Here is a 16,547-nt window from a genome sequence, read left to right as displayed (position 1 = left end):
ATCAGTTTAGAAAGTATAAAGGGCCTATTTACTATTTACAGCTGAACTATGCTGATATGTTGAAAAGAGTGGAACCTCTACGCAATGAACTGCAGAAGCTGGAGGATGATGCCAAAGACAACCAACAGAAAGCAAATGAAGTAGAGCAGATGATTCGTGATCTTGAGGCCAGTATTGCTCGTTACAAAGAAGAATACGCAGTGCTGATTTCGGAGGCTCAAGCTATTAAAGCAGATTTGGCTGCTGTAGAAGCAAAAGTAAGACTTCCATATAGTAATTTTCCATTCTTTGATAGTAGGAAATTGAACCATTCTTCATACTTGTGACCAGACTTGGTTGCTTCCCCTGCGCAGTGCATTTGGGCTGTTTCATCTCCGGATGTCATAAAGCTTCTTAAACTACTGAAACCTGGCTTGAGTTAGAAATACCAACTCATGTTGCTAGTTGATTAACAAGACAGTTCACATAAGACTTAAACTAAGTAGAAATCCTTTGGAAAAAGGCATGGATGTAGGGTAATTGTAATGTCTTAACTGGGTTTCTTCTGGGAGGGCAGAAGGGGAAGAATTTCTCTGTGTATTTGATCTGATCATTAGCAAGTAGTCACTACTGTGCTAGTATTTAGCACTTTTAAGTTCAAGATAACAGTTAAAAACAATACAATAAATTAACACTGAAGTGAAGAAACACTAATTTCATGCTGAGCTTTTAAATCTAACTTGGGCCTTGAGTTAGTATTCAGGTGTCCTGAAAGACTGCTGTAACCATTCGTCATCTAAAGGCTCTACTTAACCACTTATTTCTAGGTAAACCGCAGCACAGCTCTTCTGAAGAGTCTTTCTGCTGAACGTGAAAGATGGGAGAAGACAAGTGAAACTTTCAAGAACCAGATGTCCACTATTGCCGGAGACTGCTTGCTTTCAGGAGCTTTTATTGCCTATGCTGGCTACTTTGATCAGCAGATGCGTCAGAATCTGTTCACTACATGGTCTCACCATTTGCAGCAGGCAAATATTCAGGTAAAGATGCAGTCATGATAAGTTAACTGTATATCCGTTTACTGCAATAGTTAAAGAAGGTTTAAGATTGCTGAGTAAAGAATGGAGCTATTGGAAAAGAATACCTTGTAGAGCTGCATTTACTCAAAATGTCCTCACCAGCTAGTTAGAGAATCTCTAGTCAAGTACTGACTGGATGTACTTCTTGCAGTTCCGTACAGACATTGCAAGGACAGAGTACCTTTCCAATGCAGATGAGCGGCTTCGCTGGCAAGCAAGTTCCCTACCTGCAGATGACCTGTGCACTGAGAATGCCATCATGCTCAAGCGGTTTAATAGGTATTTCATTCTAAGATGTAGAATTCTAAAGCCACATTGTCAATAGCAGGCAGGGCTTTTGCACCTGAGAATCACAGTAACTCTCAAAAGCACTGTTTCACTGCTGTGAGAACTTCTGATGTTTGTCAATGCTTCTCAACTGCGTGTAAACATAAAAACTCATTTATGTTTACCTGCCATTTTTGTTAAGCTTAGCTGTTACAGTAAGTTGGCTTGAACTGAAGCTATTTTATTGCCCAAATACAGACTTACCTTTCAGAACTCTGAATTGAACTAAGTCATTGAACCTGGCCAACTTACTTCTTCAATATACAAGCTTTTAGAGTTGAGACTAGTACAACCTGAATTCATAAAACTGCTTAGAGGCTATCTGCAGCCAAAACTCAAATAATGACAAGTGTTATATTCCTTACTTAGGTACCCATTGATCATTGATCCCTCCGGGCAAGCTACAGAGTTCATCATGAATGAGTATAAAGACCGTAAGATAACTCGTACTAGTTTCTTGGATGATGCTTTCAGGAAGAACTTGGAAAGCGCCTTGAGATTTGGTAACCCACTTCTGGTCCAGGTTAGTTGCATTATTGTGTAGAAACTCTTAAAAATTCTGCCATGTACTAGAAAACTTTATGATTGTTCTGTTAGTAAGATGCAAACAACTTTATTTTCAAACCATGATTTTACAAGTAAACTAGTACTGAGTCATATATGAGGTGTTACTCCTAAGAAAAATATGATTAGTGAGAAACACAATTAGAAGAAGGCATTTCTTTTTTTCATCATTTCAAGATCAAATGCTTTTATTTTGAAATTATCTTTCTTCTACTATGTAAAATGACTTGCAACCTGTCTATCTGTCCTTTGTTCCTATATGCTATTTCTAGTCATAGATAATAGTACCTAATATGGCTAATTATCTAGAACTAAATCTACTCTGAATAGCAGAAAGAAGTTTCAGTAATACAAAGAAATGGGCAGCGGTAAGAATAGTGGACTTTGTCTTCAGATGGATATATTTTTTTGGTTTTTAGTATGGAAGTGGGTTTAAAAAAAAGGATTAGCTTACAGATGGGATCGGTAACTGTTGCTTGTGCTGCTTAGAAGAGGGCTTGTTATGAATTACAACTAACACAATTATGACCATTAATAATACTCCCCTTCTGAGATTTTGTGTTGTAGTAGCCTAAACTGTGTGCTCGAGTAGCTCAGCTACAAATCTAAACTAGAAATACCTTTTGAATGTGATCATATTCCAAACCAACTGCAAAGTGATTGCTTACCAAAGCTTTAAGCCTTAGTTGGATCAGGATTTTTAGCTTGAGACACTTGCAAGCAACAGAATCTTTTAACAAATCTCTGCTTCTAGGATGTGGAGAGCTATGATCCAGTTCTGAATCCTGTTCTGAATCGTGAAGTCCGGAGAACTGGAGGCAGAGTTCTGATTACTCTTGGAGACCAAGATATTGATTTGTCACCATCCTTCGTTATCTTTCTCTCCACCAGAGATCCAACAGTAAGTAAAACAAAAAGGCAGTCCTGCTTGTAGAAATGGTATGTCAGAGAGCTGAGAGAGTTTTTTGTGTTTTCCTGTGACAGGTTGAATTCCCACCAGACCTCTGCTCTCGTGTTACGTTTGTGAACTTCACAGTTACTCGCAGCAGCTTACAGAGCCAGTGTCTGAATGAAGTCCTGAAAGCTGAAAGACCAGATGTTGATGAAAAACGCTCTGACCTCCTCAAGCTTCAAGGTATGCTTACCAAAATTAAAGTAACTTCCTCGTGTTCTAAAACAATACAGTGATTTTATGTATCTGTAGAAATACGCAGTGAAACATCTTTATAGCTGATACTCTTGCTTTTTTAGGATGTCCAATGACAAAGTACACAGAATGCATGTAATTCTTAAGAACTAATACATCTCTACGATATGTAACCTGATTTTTCTTCTAATTAAGGTGAATTTCAGCTGCGCTTGCGTCAGTTAGAAAAATCCCTGCTACAGGCGCTTAATGAAGTGAAGGGACGTATCCTGGATGATGACACCATCATTACTACTCTTGAGAACCTGAAGAAGGAAGCAGCAGAGGTCACCAGAAAAGTAGAAGAGACAGATATTGTCATGCAAGAAGTGGAGACTGTTTCTCAGCAGTACTTGCCTCTTTCTACAGCATGCAGCAGTATCTACTTTACTATGGAGTCACTGAAACAGGTAGGGTGAGTTGCTCTTCCTACCAGAAGCTTCATGTGTTTACAGTTCAAAGCTAAATAGGCACTGCCTAATTCCAGCCCTAGCTGCCATATTGCAATTTGGTAGGCATAAGCCATTGACTGTGAAACAGCAGGATTCTAGAGAGAAAAAACAAACTCTACTGTCTTTCAGATACATTTCCTGTACCAATACTCCCTCCAGTTTTTCTTGGACATCTATCACAATGTCTTGTATGAGAACCCAAATCTGAAGGGAATTACGGAGAATACTCAGCGTCTCTCAATCATCACAAAGGATCTCTTCCAGGTTCAGTTTTTTAATTAGTAAATGTAATTCTAGAATTATTTTTGAAGGGTGAGAGTTCAAGGCCTCTAACACTGCTGTCTTCACTGTTTTGTTGGTAGGTGGCTTTCAATAGAGTGGCGCGTGGTATGCTGCATCAAGATCATATAACATTTGCTATGTTGTTGGCCCGTATTAAACTGAAAGGCACTATTGGGTAAACATTTGTTTTCTCTCTTTAGTTGAAAAACTGAGAGATGTCTTGAATGCACCTAGCTAAACTCTTTTTCCTTACCCTTAGGGAGCCTACATATGATGCAGAATTCCAGCACTTCTTGAGAGGGAAGGAGATTGTACTAAACTCTGCATCTCTCCCAAAAATCAATGGTTTGACTGTAGAGCAAACAGAAGCAATGATGAGGTTGAGCTGCCTTCCGGCATTTAAGGACCTTGTTTCAAAAGTTCAAGCTGATGAGGTAAGCATCAGCTAGGGTTTGTTTCTGCACTAAACTATCTGCTTAAGCATTTTCAGTGTCTGCTTTAAGAGCTTCATGCTTATAAGTAAGTAATCCTAGTATGAGAAGGGAAGCCTTACAGACTAATTAGTTGTAGTTGTTGTGGAAATGAATGCCCCACTTCATTTGTAATCCAGCTATGAAACGACTTGTTAAGACTGGCATCATTCATCACTTGGCCTTGGAAGCAGCTTCACCATTCACCTGGCTTTGAGGTCAGCTTTGGTTCCTATGGTAGCAGGAAGTGTGATACTGCATCTCTTTTACTGTATCACTAGTGTGATAGTGATGCAGTAGATGGGAGCAGCCATAGCCATACACAGCATCATTATGGTCAGCTCTTGGACATGACTATTTGGAATAAATTTGGATAGTGCTCTGCTTCTGGAGACTTTGCTCCTTGTCATGACGTGTTATAAGAATGCATCTGTGTCCTGACTCTGAAACTGTATGTTACAAAGTATGTCCGTATCTTAAATAAGACCTGTTTGGCTGCCTAGTTTTTATATTAAAAGTTGAATTCTACTTCTGAGTTAGACATTGCTACCTCTAATTTTCCTCAAACTCTTCAGCCATCAGGGGTAAAAGAACATATAACTTGGGCAGGGACTTGGTACAGATCTGTAGAATCAGAAGGGAGTTGGGGGCAATGCAGTTAAGGGAGATCATTGAAATGATTGGACGTGTCTAAAGAAAGTATAATAGGCAAAGCATAATTTGAGTTTTATGTATGGTTTTTTCTTTAAAAAAAAAAGAAACAACAACTTGGAGAAATTCACTGAAGCAAAATGAGTCCAGAACTTAATAAATATGCTGGTCAATTTGCAGTCTTGCTCAGGGAAACGTTCAGACCATTTATATATGAAACCCTCAAGCCATACATGTCTAGAAGCCTTGGAAAAGACCAGACTATGTTGAGTGTTGGACAGTATTAGGGGCTAAGTTTAATGTTTGAATTAATTTCATGAATATAATAGTGCTTCTTTTTAACAGTGTTAGCCTTGTGTCCTTTCTCGAGACTTACTCATAGACTGAAGCTGGTACTCAGTCTAACTTTTTATTCTAAAGGTAGATTATGAGCAACTAGCATCAAATGGGAAAAATCTTACGAACATGTGCATTTCATTTTTTAAACACTTAGCTACTTACCCTAGCAATCTTTGTTTCTTACTGGAAGAAACTTACATACTTACTTGGTATGTAGCTGCATGCTCCTGCAGTACATTAAATTCTAGATTTTAGGGCTGAGATTGAGCATCTCTATTGCACCATGAACAGGACCTGCACCTTGCCGCAGATTTTTCATGACATGATACTCCATTTCATGTTTTTTGCATTTTCTTTCAATATAGCAATTCTGTATCTGGCTGGATAGCAGTTCACCAGAGCAGACTGTACCATATCTTTGGAGTGAAGAAAAACCTGCAAGTAAGTGAAGTTGCACTATTGTCCACACCAGTCCTACTGTATTGACCCAAGTAGAATTACTGTGATTTCAAAACAATTCTGAAGTAGAATTTTAATTTGGACCTTAATTCCTGGGAAAGTCATAAAGTTGGGATTTTTGAAGAACCTCAAGTCTGGTGGTTTTGGTTTCAGGTCTTCTACTGTGGATGAAGTGTACTTCTGCAATCTCATTAGATTACGTAATAGTTTGGATTAACCTTAGTCATTGCAAATCTGGAGGCAGCTCAGTACTCTAAAAAGCTCCAACACACACATTTTCTGAGGACAGGACAGAGCTGGTCTACTAGAATGTTTCCTCCTGCAGTTCTGTCTAAGCATATAGTCCTAATTCTTGGTGCATTAGTTGTTAGTGCTAATTTGTTAAGAGTTAGGGCTGAAGTGTAACTATTGCTCTTCAGTTTCTCCGCTGTCTGAAAGGTAACGTTAGGAAGTGTTTGCCATCTGTGATCATTCAGGGCTGATTCCTGTAGGTAGCTTTCTAAATTAAGGATTCTAAGCTTGTATTTACTAGCTACTGTAAAGCTGCTTAACCATTAACTTAAGTTTAACCTAAAGTTAATGCTAGGTTATGTATCCTGTCCATACTAGACAAGTATGTAATACTTTAAAGTCTAGCAGAACAGCAGATGGTTGAATGAAAAGATGTGAGGAGGTCTGGAAGTTGTCCCTGGAAGTTAAAAATCACTTCATTGCAATACTTCTAGACTGTAGATTTTTAAAACTGGTAGCATTTAGTAGAATCCAAAAGCATCTTGTTAAGGTAGGCTTTTAAAGGGTCACAACATGAGTGGTTGAGCAGGTAATTAAAATATTGCAGAAGACAAACCAACTGAAGATGGCAAGTTTCTTTTGACATCAAAGCGAAGACAGAATATAAGCATTCCATTAAAATGTTGCAACAGTTCTAAATATCTAGTCTTCAGATCAAGATGGGAAAAATGGAATGGAGAATTGAGGGAAGTGTTGAGGATGGATTTCTTACCTGTCCAATCTAATCCTCTCTCCTTTTTTCAGCTCCTATTGGACAGGCCATTCATCGCTTGCTTCTGATCCAGGCTTTCCGTCCAGATCGTTTATTGGCAATGGCACATACATTTGTTTCAACAAATCTTGGAGAGTCTTTCATGTCCATTATGGAGCAGCCTTTAGATCTGACACACATCGTAGATACAGAGGTAACCTGCTTGTTTTTGAAAGGCTAAAATCCTGGGTAATGCTTAGTGCCATCTTGCATGAGTTGTCCATTATGAGTAAAGCTACCCACTGGAACACTTCTTCCATTTATCCTTCTCACCGTGGAATGATGGTAAATTTTTTTCCCGTTTGTTAATGTAAAACTTAGAGTAGCATAATGTCTTTAGCTGGCCAGAGGGAAAAAATACCGAGCTTGCTGCATTTTCATATCCATGTAGTGACTGATTCGTATCCTTTTAAACTTCTTGGATACCAGGTGAAACCTAATACCCCTGTGCTGATGTGTTCAGTGCCTGGTTATGATGCCAGTGGCCATGTGGAAGATCTTGCAGCTGAGCAGAATACACAGATCACATCTATTGCTATTGGTAAGAACACACCTTATTTCATCATCTAAACATAAATGAAATTGTTAGCAGTAAGAGCTTTAGCAACCTGTCTGTCTTCCAGGCTCTGCTGAAGGGTTTAACCAAGCAGATAAAGCAATAAACACAGCAGTGAAATCTGGAAGGTAAGTTAAGTTCTATCTCCTTTTTAGCTAGCATACTGCCTAGTGGAAAGCTAAACAGGGGGAAGGAGGAAATAATCTATTGACTAAATAGATAAAACTGAGTAAAAAAAAAAAAAGAGACCATATTCTGAACTGAAATTTGTAATAACTGAAGCACAGCTGCTCCAACTTCTATTTGATGTAAACATTTCCAGGAGAAGTAGGTCATATCTGCAAAACAGAGAAGTTAGCCCGTTTACAGTGCACAGTAACTGATTCTATGTAGAAGACAGGTTTGAAAGAGGAAGAAAAATGTGCAGCATTGATGCCATATTCTATGACTCTTTATTGTGATTATAGATAGGATCCGTAAGCTGTACACTAAAAAGCACTTGCTCTGTTTCAAAACTTCACAGGTGGGTAATGCTGAAGAATGTTCACCTGGCTCCTGGCTGGCTCATGCAATTGGAAAAGAAGCTGCATTCTCTACAACCCCATGCTTGCTTCAGACTCTTCCTTACCATGGAGATAAATCCAAAGGTAACGTTGATTTGAAGTCAGCAGCTCAGGGGAGGTGATTCTCCCTCTCTACTCCGCTCTTGCGAGACCCCACCTGGAGTACTGTGTTCAGCTCTGGGGCCCCAAACATAAAAAGGACATGGACCAGCTGTGGAGGGAGTCCAGAGAAGGGCCACGAAGATGAACAGAGGGCTGGAGCATCTCTCCTGTGGAGACAGGCTGAGAGAACTGGGCTTGTTCATCCTGGAGAAGAGAAGGCTCTGGGAAGACCTTAGAGCAGCCTTCCAGTACCTAAAGGGGCTTACAAGAAAGATGCAAAGGGACTTTTTACAAGGGCATGTAGTGACAGGACAAGGGGTAATATCTTTAAACTGAAAGAGAGTAGATTTAGATTAGATATTAAGAAGAAATTCTTAACTGTGAGGGTGGTGAGACACTGGCACAGGTTGCCCAGAGAAACTGTGGATGCCCCATCCCTGGAAGTGTTCAAGGCCAGGGGGGATGGGGCTTTGAGCAACCTGGTCTAGTGGAAGGTGTCCCTGCCCATGGCAGGGGAGTTGTAACTAGATGATCTCTAAGGTACCTTCCAACCCAAACCATTCTATGATTCCTTTTGCTGTTTCCCCTACCCTCCAAAAGAAAGGCAGGTCTTTTGTGTGTGTGCTCACAAAGATGTGTGGAAGATAATGCAGACTGTGCTGTTAGAGGGATTTAATTTCATACAGGCTAAAGGAGCTGGATTCAAGTTTATTGATCTTTTCTAGGTGCCAGTGAATTTGTTACGTGCCGGTCGAATCTTTGTGTTTGAACCTCCTCCTGGCGTAAAAGCAAACATGCTGAGGACTTTCAGTAGCATTCCAGTTTCTAGAATGTGCAAGGTAAGGCTGTGGTATGTGTAGATGAAAGAAAATGAGAGAATGTCTTTATTAAAATGTTAACTTAGATGATAAAACCTCAGCTTCTAAGATGCACATAGAATGTTTTGGGTTTTTTTCTTACAGAAGTAAAGTAGTGGTTGCTTCTTCTGTTGGTAGAATGTGTTCAGTTTTGGTAGCAATCTGGCATTAAATCTAATATTTCCTAGCCTTTTAGCAGGCTTTGATTTTTATCAGATCACTTGAGTAACAGTTTAATGATACTTCTTCTTACTCCATTTCCTAGTCTCCCAATGAGCGTGCTCGTTTGTATTTCCTCCTTGCCTGGTTCCATGCCATTATCCAAGAGCGCTTGCGCTATGCTCCGTTGGGTTGGTCCAAGAAGTATGAATTTGGAGAATCTGATCTGAGATCTGCCTGTGACACAGTAGATACATGGTTGGATGATACAGCAAAGGCAAGTATTGTGTACTTAGGTGTAGGTTATTGGTTACTGAAGATCTTCAATAAAACAGTCTGTTCTGGAAACATTTACTGAGTTAAATGAGTAGGCACAAATAATCTGATGGCAATTTAACTTAGTTCTTGAATTTGGTGCCTTGATCAGAGTAAATGTTAAAAGGTTTGTTTCCTGCTAATTACATTGCATGTTACTTACAGGGTCGCCAAAACATTTCACCTGATAAAATCCCCTGGTCTGCATTAAAGACACTGATGGCACAGTCTATCTATGGAGGTCGTATAGATAATGAATTTGATCAGCGTTTATTAAACACTTTCTTGGAACGTCTGTTCACTACTTTAAGTTTTGATAGTGAATTTAAACTGGCCTGCAAAGTCGATGGGCACAAAGATATCCAGATGCCAGATGGAATCAGGTATCATTCTTCCCTTACCCTGATCTCTGTGTACAACTTCTCTTTTTCTAAATAAAAAAAAACCCTACCCTGACCTGTACGTTTGTGCTGGGATTTAGGTGTGTAACTACTTGTCTTGGGCAAAGAATTACCTTGCCATTCTAATAGAGGAAGCCTTCTAATGAATATTAAAACTCTTTTCTTGCAGGCGTGAAGAATTTGTCCAGTGGGTTGAGATGCTGCCAGATACACAAACCCCATCGTGGCTGGGTCTGCCAAATAATGCAGAGAAAGTTCTTCTAACCACACAAGGTAAAACCAGAACTATAACAATGTCTTGCATACATTTCCAGGCCACCATTAATTAAAAAGAGGAAGAGAAATGTAAATCCTACTGAACAGTTGCTAACTTTCCCCTCCTCCGCCAACATACTTGGTTTAACTTCCCATCTTGATTCTGGAAAGCCTTATTATTGGCTCTGGAGCCATCTACCGCTAGGCAGTTCTGAATCTTAGGCCTAGACTAGGGAAAAAGAGAAGACGTAGTTCTTGCATGTAGTAGGATGTTTTCATCTTGATGCCACTGCTTTTCTGACTAACAGCATATCTTCTGTTTTAGGCATAGATATGATCAGTAAAATGCTGAAAATGCAGATGCTAGAGGATGAGGATGATCTAGCTTATGCAGAAACTGAAAAGAAGGCAAGAACTGATTCTACATCAGATGGTCGCCCAGCCTGGATGAGAACACTGCATACCACAGCCTCTAACTGGCTTCACCTTATCCCACAAACTCTAAACCATCTGAAGCGGACCGTGGAAAACATTAAGGTAAGAACCAAGCCCTATCTAATGTGGGTGTAGGAAGTGCACAAGTTCGGGTGCACTGGAACAAGTGCATTGTGATTTACAAGTACTGATTAAACGGGGGTGGAAATGGAACCTGTATCAATGCCGATTTCTGACTGCCATAGCTATGTAGATCCCCTCTGGATTTCTTGAAATGCTCTTGAAAGTTGGTTTATGTCTTGTGGTTATTATTTGAAGAAATACAATAGCAAACTATCTGTCAAGGGTATCACTTCTGAAGCTTCTCTGTGATGAGGTAGCAAGAAACAAGCGTTTCCTGTTGTACTTTTAACACACTGACTTCTAGATATGATAGTGTTTCCACAGCCAGTGCACGTTAATTACTGCTAGAATTTAGTGATGGGCAGTGAGGGAAGATAGGGCAGCAGCTTCTCTTAACTGGGAACAGAAATTGCAAGGGCTGGGTGCAACTCTTGAGATCTGGACAGTAGTACCCTAAACTCTAACTCAGGAATATGCTCCCCTAACTAACGTGATCGTGATTGCCTAACTGCTTCTAAAGACTTACTGTGGGATAGTAGTGAGAAGCTTTTGTTGCTGACTAAAAGAAATACAGAGTTGATGGGAAGGAGCTGTAGCAGGCAGTCTGCATTGATTGTTCAGCCAGGACTTCTATTTCTTTGCTTCTCCAAGGGAGAGGAGATTGTTGGATGTAAAATAATCTCTGCAGTGAATTTCTGCACCAAAGACTGCATCTTCATGTTTAATGCTTGTAGTCACCGTGTCACTGCTCAGCCCATTCAGGATTTTGGGGTTGCTTTTTGTAGCAGTTTTCCAGTAAAAACTTTGATCTGCAACTTACTTTCAATGTTTTCACAATCAGGATCCTTTGTTCCGATTCTTTGAGAGAGAGGTGAAAATGGGAGCTAAGCTGCTTCAGGATGTTCGTCAGGACCTTGCAGATGTGGTTCAAGTGTGTGAAGGAAAGAAGAAGCAAACCAACTATTTGCGTACGCTTATAAACGAACTGGTGAAAGGTATGGTAATTCCAGTTAGCACCTCCCAGTGCTCTCTTTGGCTTTTGCACTCTCTAAGTTAGAGGCTATTATGCTCAGCAGCTTAAAAAAAAAAATTGCAGGAAAATTGGGATTGACTTTACCATTTGACACAAGCAATACTTTTGAGTCAAGCAATAAAATTCCAGTTGGTTTGGTTTGGGATTTCAAGTTGAAGTAGCTAATACCTGGCTTTTTTGTACAGTTTATATCAGCAGCTTAATTTCTAAGTTGAAATCTTACTGAATTTTCAGTCTCTGAAGTGTGAGGAACAAAATTATTTATACCGCAAAGTGAGTAATATTGCTCCTAGAAAAATATTCAAATTCTCTAAACTTCTGTTTCAGGATTGTACGTAAGTGTGGAATTTTCAGACATCTTGCTTCTAGTAATACATGATCATCTTCTGTCTGCTTTGAACAAAAGCATTTCCTAAAACACCTTCTTGACCTCTTCAGTTTTTCCTAAAGAACTCAAATGTTCACGAAAACTTGAAGATCAGTTACTGCAGTATATAGCTGTGCGTAACTGAAGTTGCTGTTGGTTTCTGTAACTGGATGGTTTTTTGAATAAATAGACCTGGAGGCCATTTGCTTTGTAATCTTTCAAAGTATTTTCACTTACTGAGGAGCCTTTTAAGATAGAGGTCATATCCTGGTCCAAGTCTTACATGGCTGTTGGAAGAAAAACTGAAGTGTCAGTGCGTAATTCCAACTTGTATATCAACAAAACTTAATTCAAATCACATTTTTCATAGGTATCTTGCCTCGTAGCTGGTCTCATTACACAGTGCCAGCTGGTATGACAGTTATTCAGTGGGTGTCTGACTTCAGTGAGCGCATTAAACAGCTGCAGAATATTTCCCAGGCAGCTGCTTCTGGTGGAGCGAAAGAACTAAAGGTATGTAGTGCTGAGTTCTTCTAGAAGGTCATTGGTGGAGCTGGATAGCTACCTCATGGAGTCGTCACATCAAGGCTTCTAAATAGTTCCTCAGGCAAAACAACTTCAGTGTTCTCTGAAATGTAAATGATAGAATTATAGAATAGTTTGGGTTGGAAGGGACCTTCAAAGGTCATCTAGTCCAACCCCCCTGCAATAAGCAGGGACATCTTCAACTAGATGAGGTTGTGCAGAACCATATTCAGCCTGGCCTTCAATGTCTCCAGGAATGGTGCAGCTACCACCTCTCTGGGCAACCTGTGCAGTGTTTCACCACCCTCATTGTAACAGATTTCTTCCTCTTGTCCAGCCTGACTCTCCCCTCATCTAGAATACTGTTAAGTATCAGCTTGCCTCAAAACGGTGAGGCTTAGCAGGCTGTTCATACAGAGGGAAACAGTATTTTAGAATGACAGAAGACATATAGCCTTAAGAGCAAAAAGCAGTTTAGCACTTAACACAGTGTTCCAGTAGCAGCAGGATAATTGTAATGTAAATAGATTAAAGTAATGTTCATGATAATCATTAATTAATACTGCAGCTGATAGCCTTTTTTTTATATTCCTCCTCTCGCCCCAAATAGAACATCCACGTATGCCTTGGTGGTCTGTTTGTACCAGAGGCATATATTACTGCTACAAGACAATATGTTGCACAAGCAAACAGTTGGTCCCTTGAAGAACTCTGTCTTGAGGTCAATGTTACAACTACACAGAATGCAGTGCTGGACGCATGCAGTTTTGGAGTCACAGGTAAACTCAACCTGTCCTTCATATAAAATATTTTCAGAAGCTTCTGGTATTAAATGGGCTATATATCAGATGAAAAAGATCATATTGCAAAAGCTTTCTGAAATTGTTAGTAGGGAAGTACTTATAATGCTAATAAACCTCAAGACTCAGGCCAGTATGTTTTTAAGTGGTATTGGATAGTACGTCTGCTACAACCTCTTTTATTTTGCAGTATGAAATACCTCTCATTTAGTGGACTTAGTCCTTAAATGATACGTAGGGAGACAGTCTTTGTTTGAATGTACGAACGTTTGAATGTTTTGAATGTATGAAAGCTCTTAGAACTCTAAAGTGTGTTTCAATTTACAGGCCTGAAGCTTCAGGGAGCTACATGCAGTAACAACAAGCTCTCCCTTTCAAATGCTATTTCAACTGTACTGCCCATTACACAGCTTCGCTGGATAAAGCAGACAAATGCTGATAAAAAAGCAAATGTTGTAAGTATTGATAAAAATAATTTTAAAAAGAACTCTCATAATTCATATACCTAGCAATATTTTTTCCTGAAGCTTTATGAATACTTGTATTGGGCAACACATTCTTTTATATTTTCTTTTTTAACATTCTCAGAGTCGGTACCTAAATTCCAGGCTAGCAGCAAACAGACCTAGTCTTGACTAGGTCTTTCCTTTGTAGTTAGATAAGGAGGAGGAGAGGCATCCAAAAATACTAATGCTGTTCAGGCCAAAAGTTGAGTTCACACCTCTAAAGGTGGCTGTGCTTTAGGTGGATTTATTAGGCCTGGGCTTTTTTCTCATATTTTGAGTATTGAGTTATTTAAGCCTAAAATCCCATCTCACAAATACCATGTTGTAGTACAGAAACTTCTTAACACTTTTCAGCTGCGTTACATAACTCTTGTGTTTTTTCCCAGGTTACTTTACCAGTTTATCTGAACTTCACTCGTGCTGATCTGATTTTCACGGTTGACTTCGAAATAGCTACCAAGGAAGACCCCCGTAGCTTCTATGAACGTGGTGTTGCAGTTCTCTGCACTGAGTGAAAAGATGTGTCTTGACTACTTAATGCTGTAGTAATTGTCAGTCTTCTATGTAGTATTCACCTGTACTTTTGCAACCTGGTTATGTTGTCAGATGGATTTGTGTTGACTAGAAAGAAAGGGGGCAGTGCACTGGAGAGCCGATAGGCTACATTTCTTCTAAGGAAAATTGGCTGAGATTTTTAGATGGGTATGGGTAGATGTGGTATTTGATGGGTCATCATATATTAAATAAAATCTGTAGCAAGACTTTTGACTCTATTTCTGGAAATAAAATTCTTACAGTAATTTCATTGGTCTGGAAAAACTACACCTATGATCTTTTCAGAGCATAACAAGTGAGAGGTTAGTATTCAAGCACATTGTTAACCTTCACACAGCTGGTTCAGCTGACCTCCAGTAACAAGAACCTTGGATTGTAAGTCTTCAATGCAGTAAGACACAAAGCCTGACATTATGTGCTATGACATCTTGTGCCATTGCATGAATTATTTGCAAAGAACTGTCTCTTGCTTCAAGTAACCTGCACTTAATGCACCTGCTGACGTGCACTCAGAAGCTAGAGTATCCCAAACCACACTCTCTTGTCCTATTGAACACAGGGCTTCCTCTTGCTTAAGCTGCTTTTCTGGTGAAACAACCTTCCAGTTTCATGTCTCATTAAACCCAGGAGGGTAGTATTAAATGCTTAAACAATGGAGTTACAATGCCATTTCAGGCACATATATGACCAACTGTTACCAAATTAGGGGAGCAGAGAGTTCTGCTAATTGCTTGTGTTATTGCATAATGGTTTGGATATTTGCTTGCTTTCTCTGATCCTAAATTCATTGGGTAAGCACTTCTGCCCAGCCTGTCAGAACAACAGAGTTTACCTTTGTTAGCCACTTTAACAGTGGCCAGTATCAAGTGTTCAAAGAATATAGGTGTGTAGCTTTCCAACCTCAAAACAGAAATCTCAGGAGCTCCTTCCTTCCAGTGATTTCTCCTATGAAAGCAGTGGCTTCCTGAACCCCCATCAGCTCTACTTTTTCTGTGATAAGTGGCTCTGCGGCACACACTTGTGCTGGGAGGTTTCACATACCTCACATACTTGTTTCAGCTGATGCTTACTAGTTACTAAAATAGAGAATTCTTGCTCTCTTTATATAGTTAATCTCTGTAGACTGAACTGTCCTGGCTGGTTTTATTACCTTGTAAAGAATGAATCCCAGACCAGTGCATTATGTAATCTTTGCAGCTTGTAGTTCTCATATCCCAGTTGTGAGGAACAGAGATGGGAAATACATCCAACATCCATTGTCCAAAATGAGTCTTAACCATAACATAATGCTCTTGTTCTGTTTCAGCTTCTTGGAGTTGCTTTCCATCACCAGAACTTCATACATTCAGACATCATACAGTAAGGAAACAAATTTCCTGTTAGCAGTGTGCTCTGGATACTAGTTGCAAGGGAAATTATTAGCTTAAATACATACAAGATCTAGCTCTTTGCTGCTCAGCTGAATGTACACCTTTTGGCAACTGCTTTTTGTGCATAGCTCAGCACCTGGGCTGTGGGACCAGCTTACAGCTACTAGGAAAAAAAAATCTTCAGTTAAACCACTTCCACCTATTAGCAAGTATTGATGATGAGAGCAAGAGAGTCTTAAATATGCTTGAAGTTGCTAGAGCTTCCCAAACTATTCAGCTATCTGTATGTTAACTAACTTCTGCATGAGACCTGAATTAAGAAAAGGTGCCGCCTCAGTTCAGTGGCTAATCCACAGCTAGATTCTTGTACCGAATAAGCAGACTTTGAATGTCTGAGAATGTACTGTCCTCTGGGGCTTCCGCTTATTTCCCTCCTGTATTATTTTTTCCTAGTGAATTATGTATTTCATTATGCTATGTTAACTGGTTTAAGTGAAAGCCTCATTAGGTGAGGTTAGGGTTCTTGCTGAAGTTTGAAGGTCAGTAATTCAGTTTTAGTTAGCCTCAGATCAGGTGGTTGGAGACCATTCAGCAGACATGGTGTGACCTCCCTGACACAATGCTTTGGCCAATACAATGTTGTATTTTTGAAGCTTTCCACAAGTCTTAATTCCATCAAAATTGCTGTGGCCTTGTTGCAGTACACACACATCTATACCTGAAAGGAGGTATTTTTGCAATTAACTTCATAGTGTTCACTGCAGCATTTTCTGCCATTGGTGCAAGTCAGAGGGC

At 39.7% G+C, this 16,547-nt stretch overlaps 1 protein-coding gene across 2 annotated transcripts in view; it reads left to right on the top strand.

The window, feature by feature from the left end:
- The window catches only part of DYNC1H1 (dynein cytoplasmic 1 heavy chain 1), a 45,318-nt gene extending 30,718 nt beyond the window's left edge, over positions 1-14,600 (top strand). Inside the window, exons 54-78 of one of the 2 annotated variants that reach the window (XM_030485049.1) lie at positions 42-257; positions 807-1,019; positions 1,210-1,337; positions 1,755-1,908; positions 2,704-2,850; positions 2,934-3,084; positions 3,292-3,545; positions 3,717-3,851; positions 3,950-4,044; positions 4,129-4,303; positions 5,695-5,770; positions 6,824-6,984; positions 7,260-7,371; positions 7,454-7,514; positions 7,910-8,033; positions 8,777-8,890; positions 9,174-9,344; positions 9,548-9,765; positions 9,953-10,056; positions 10,364-10,575; positions 11,438-11,591; positions 12,367-12,509; positions 13,132-13,300; positions 13,649-13,776; positions 14,214-14,600. In XM_030485049.1, coding sequence (XP_030340909.1) covers positions 42-257; positions 807-1,019; positions 1,210-1,337; positions 1,755-1,908; positions 2,704-2,850; positions 2,934-3,084; positions 3,292-3,545; positions 3,717-3,851; positions 3,950-4,044; positions 4,129-4,303; positions 5,695-5,770; positions 6,824-6,984; positions 7,260-7,371; positions 7,454-7,514; positions 7,910-8,033; positions 8,777-8,890; positions 9,174-9,344; positions 9,548-9,765; positions 9,953-10,056; positions 10,364-10,575; positions 11,438-11,591; positions 12,367-12,509; positions 13,132-13,300; positions 13,649-13,776; positions 14,214-14,342 — 3,744 coding nt within the window. In that variant the 3' untranslated portion in view covers positions 14,343-14,600. Of the gene's footprint in view, positions 1-41; positions 258-806; positions 1,020-1,209; positions 1,338-1,754; positions 1,909-2,703; positions 2,851-2,933; positions 3,085-3,291; positions 3,546-3,716; positions 3,852-3,949; positions 4,045-4,128; positions 4,304-5,694; positions 5,771-6,823; positions 6,985-7,259; positions 7,372-7,453; positions 7,515-7,909; positions 8,034-8,776; positions 8,891-9,173; positions 9,345-9,547; positions 9,766-9,952; positions 10,057-10,363; positions 10,576-11,437; positions 11,592-12,366; positions 12,510-13,131; positions 13,301-13,648; positions 13,777-14,213 lie in introns of those variants that run through there. The other variant, XR_004389904.1, reaches the window with a different exon arrangement.
- The last annotated feature ends 1,947 nt before the right edge of the window (positions 14,601-16,547 follow it).

This window comes from Strigops habroptila, chromosome 4, assembly GCF_004027225.2.
Source record: "Strigops habroptila isolate Jane chromosome 4, bStrHab1.2.pri, whole genome shotgun sequence".
Lineage (NCBI taxonomy): Eukaryota > Metazoa > Chordata > Aves > Psittaciformes > Psittacidae > Strigops > Strigops habroptila.
This window is presented reverse-complemented; position numbering and strand designations above follow the sequence as displayed.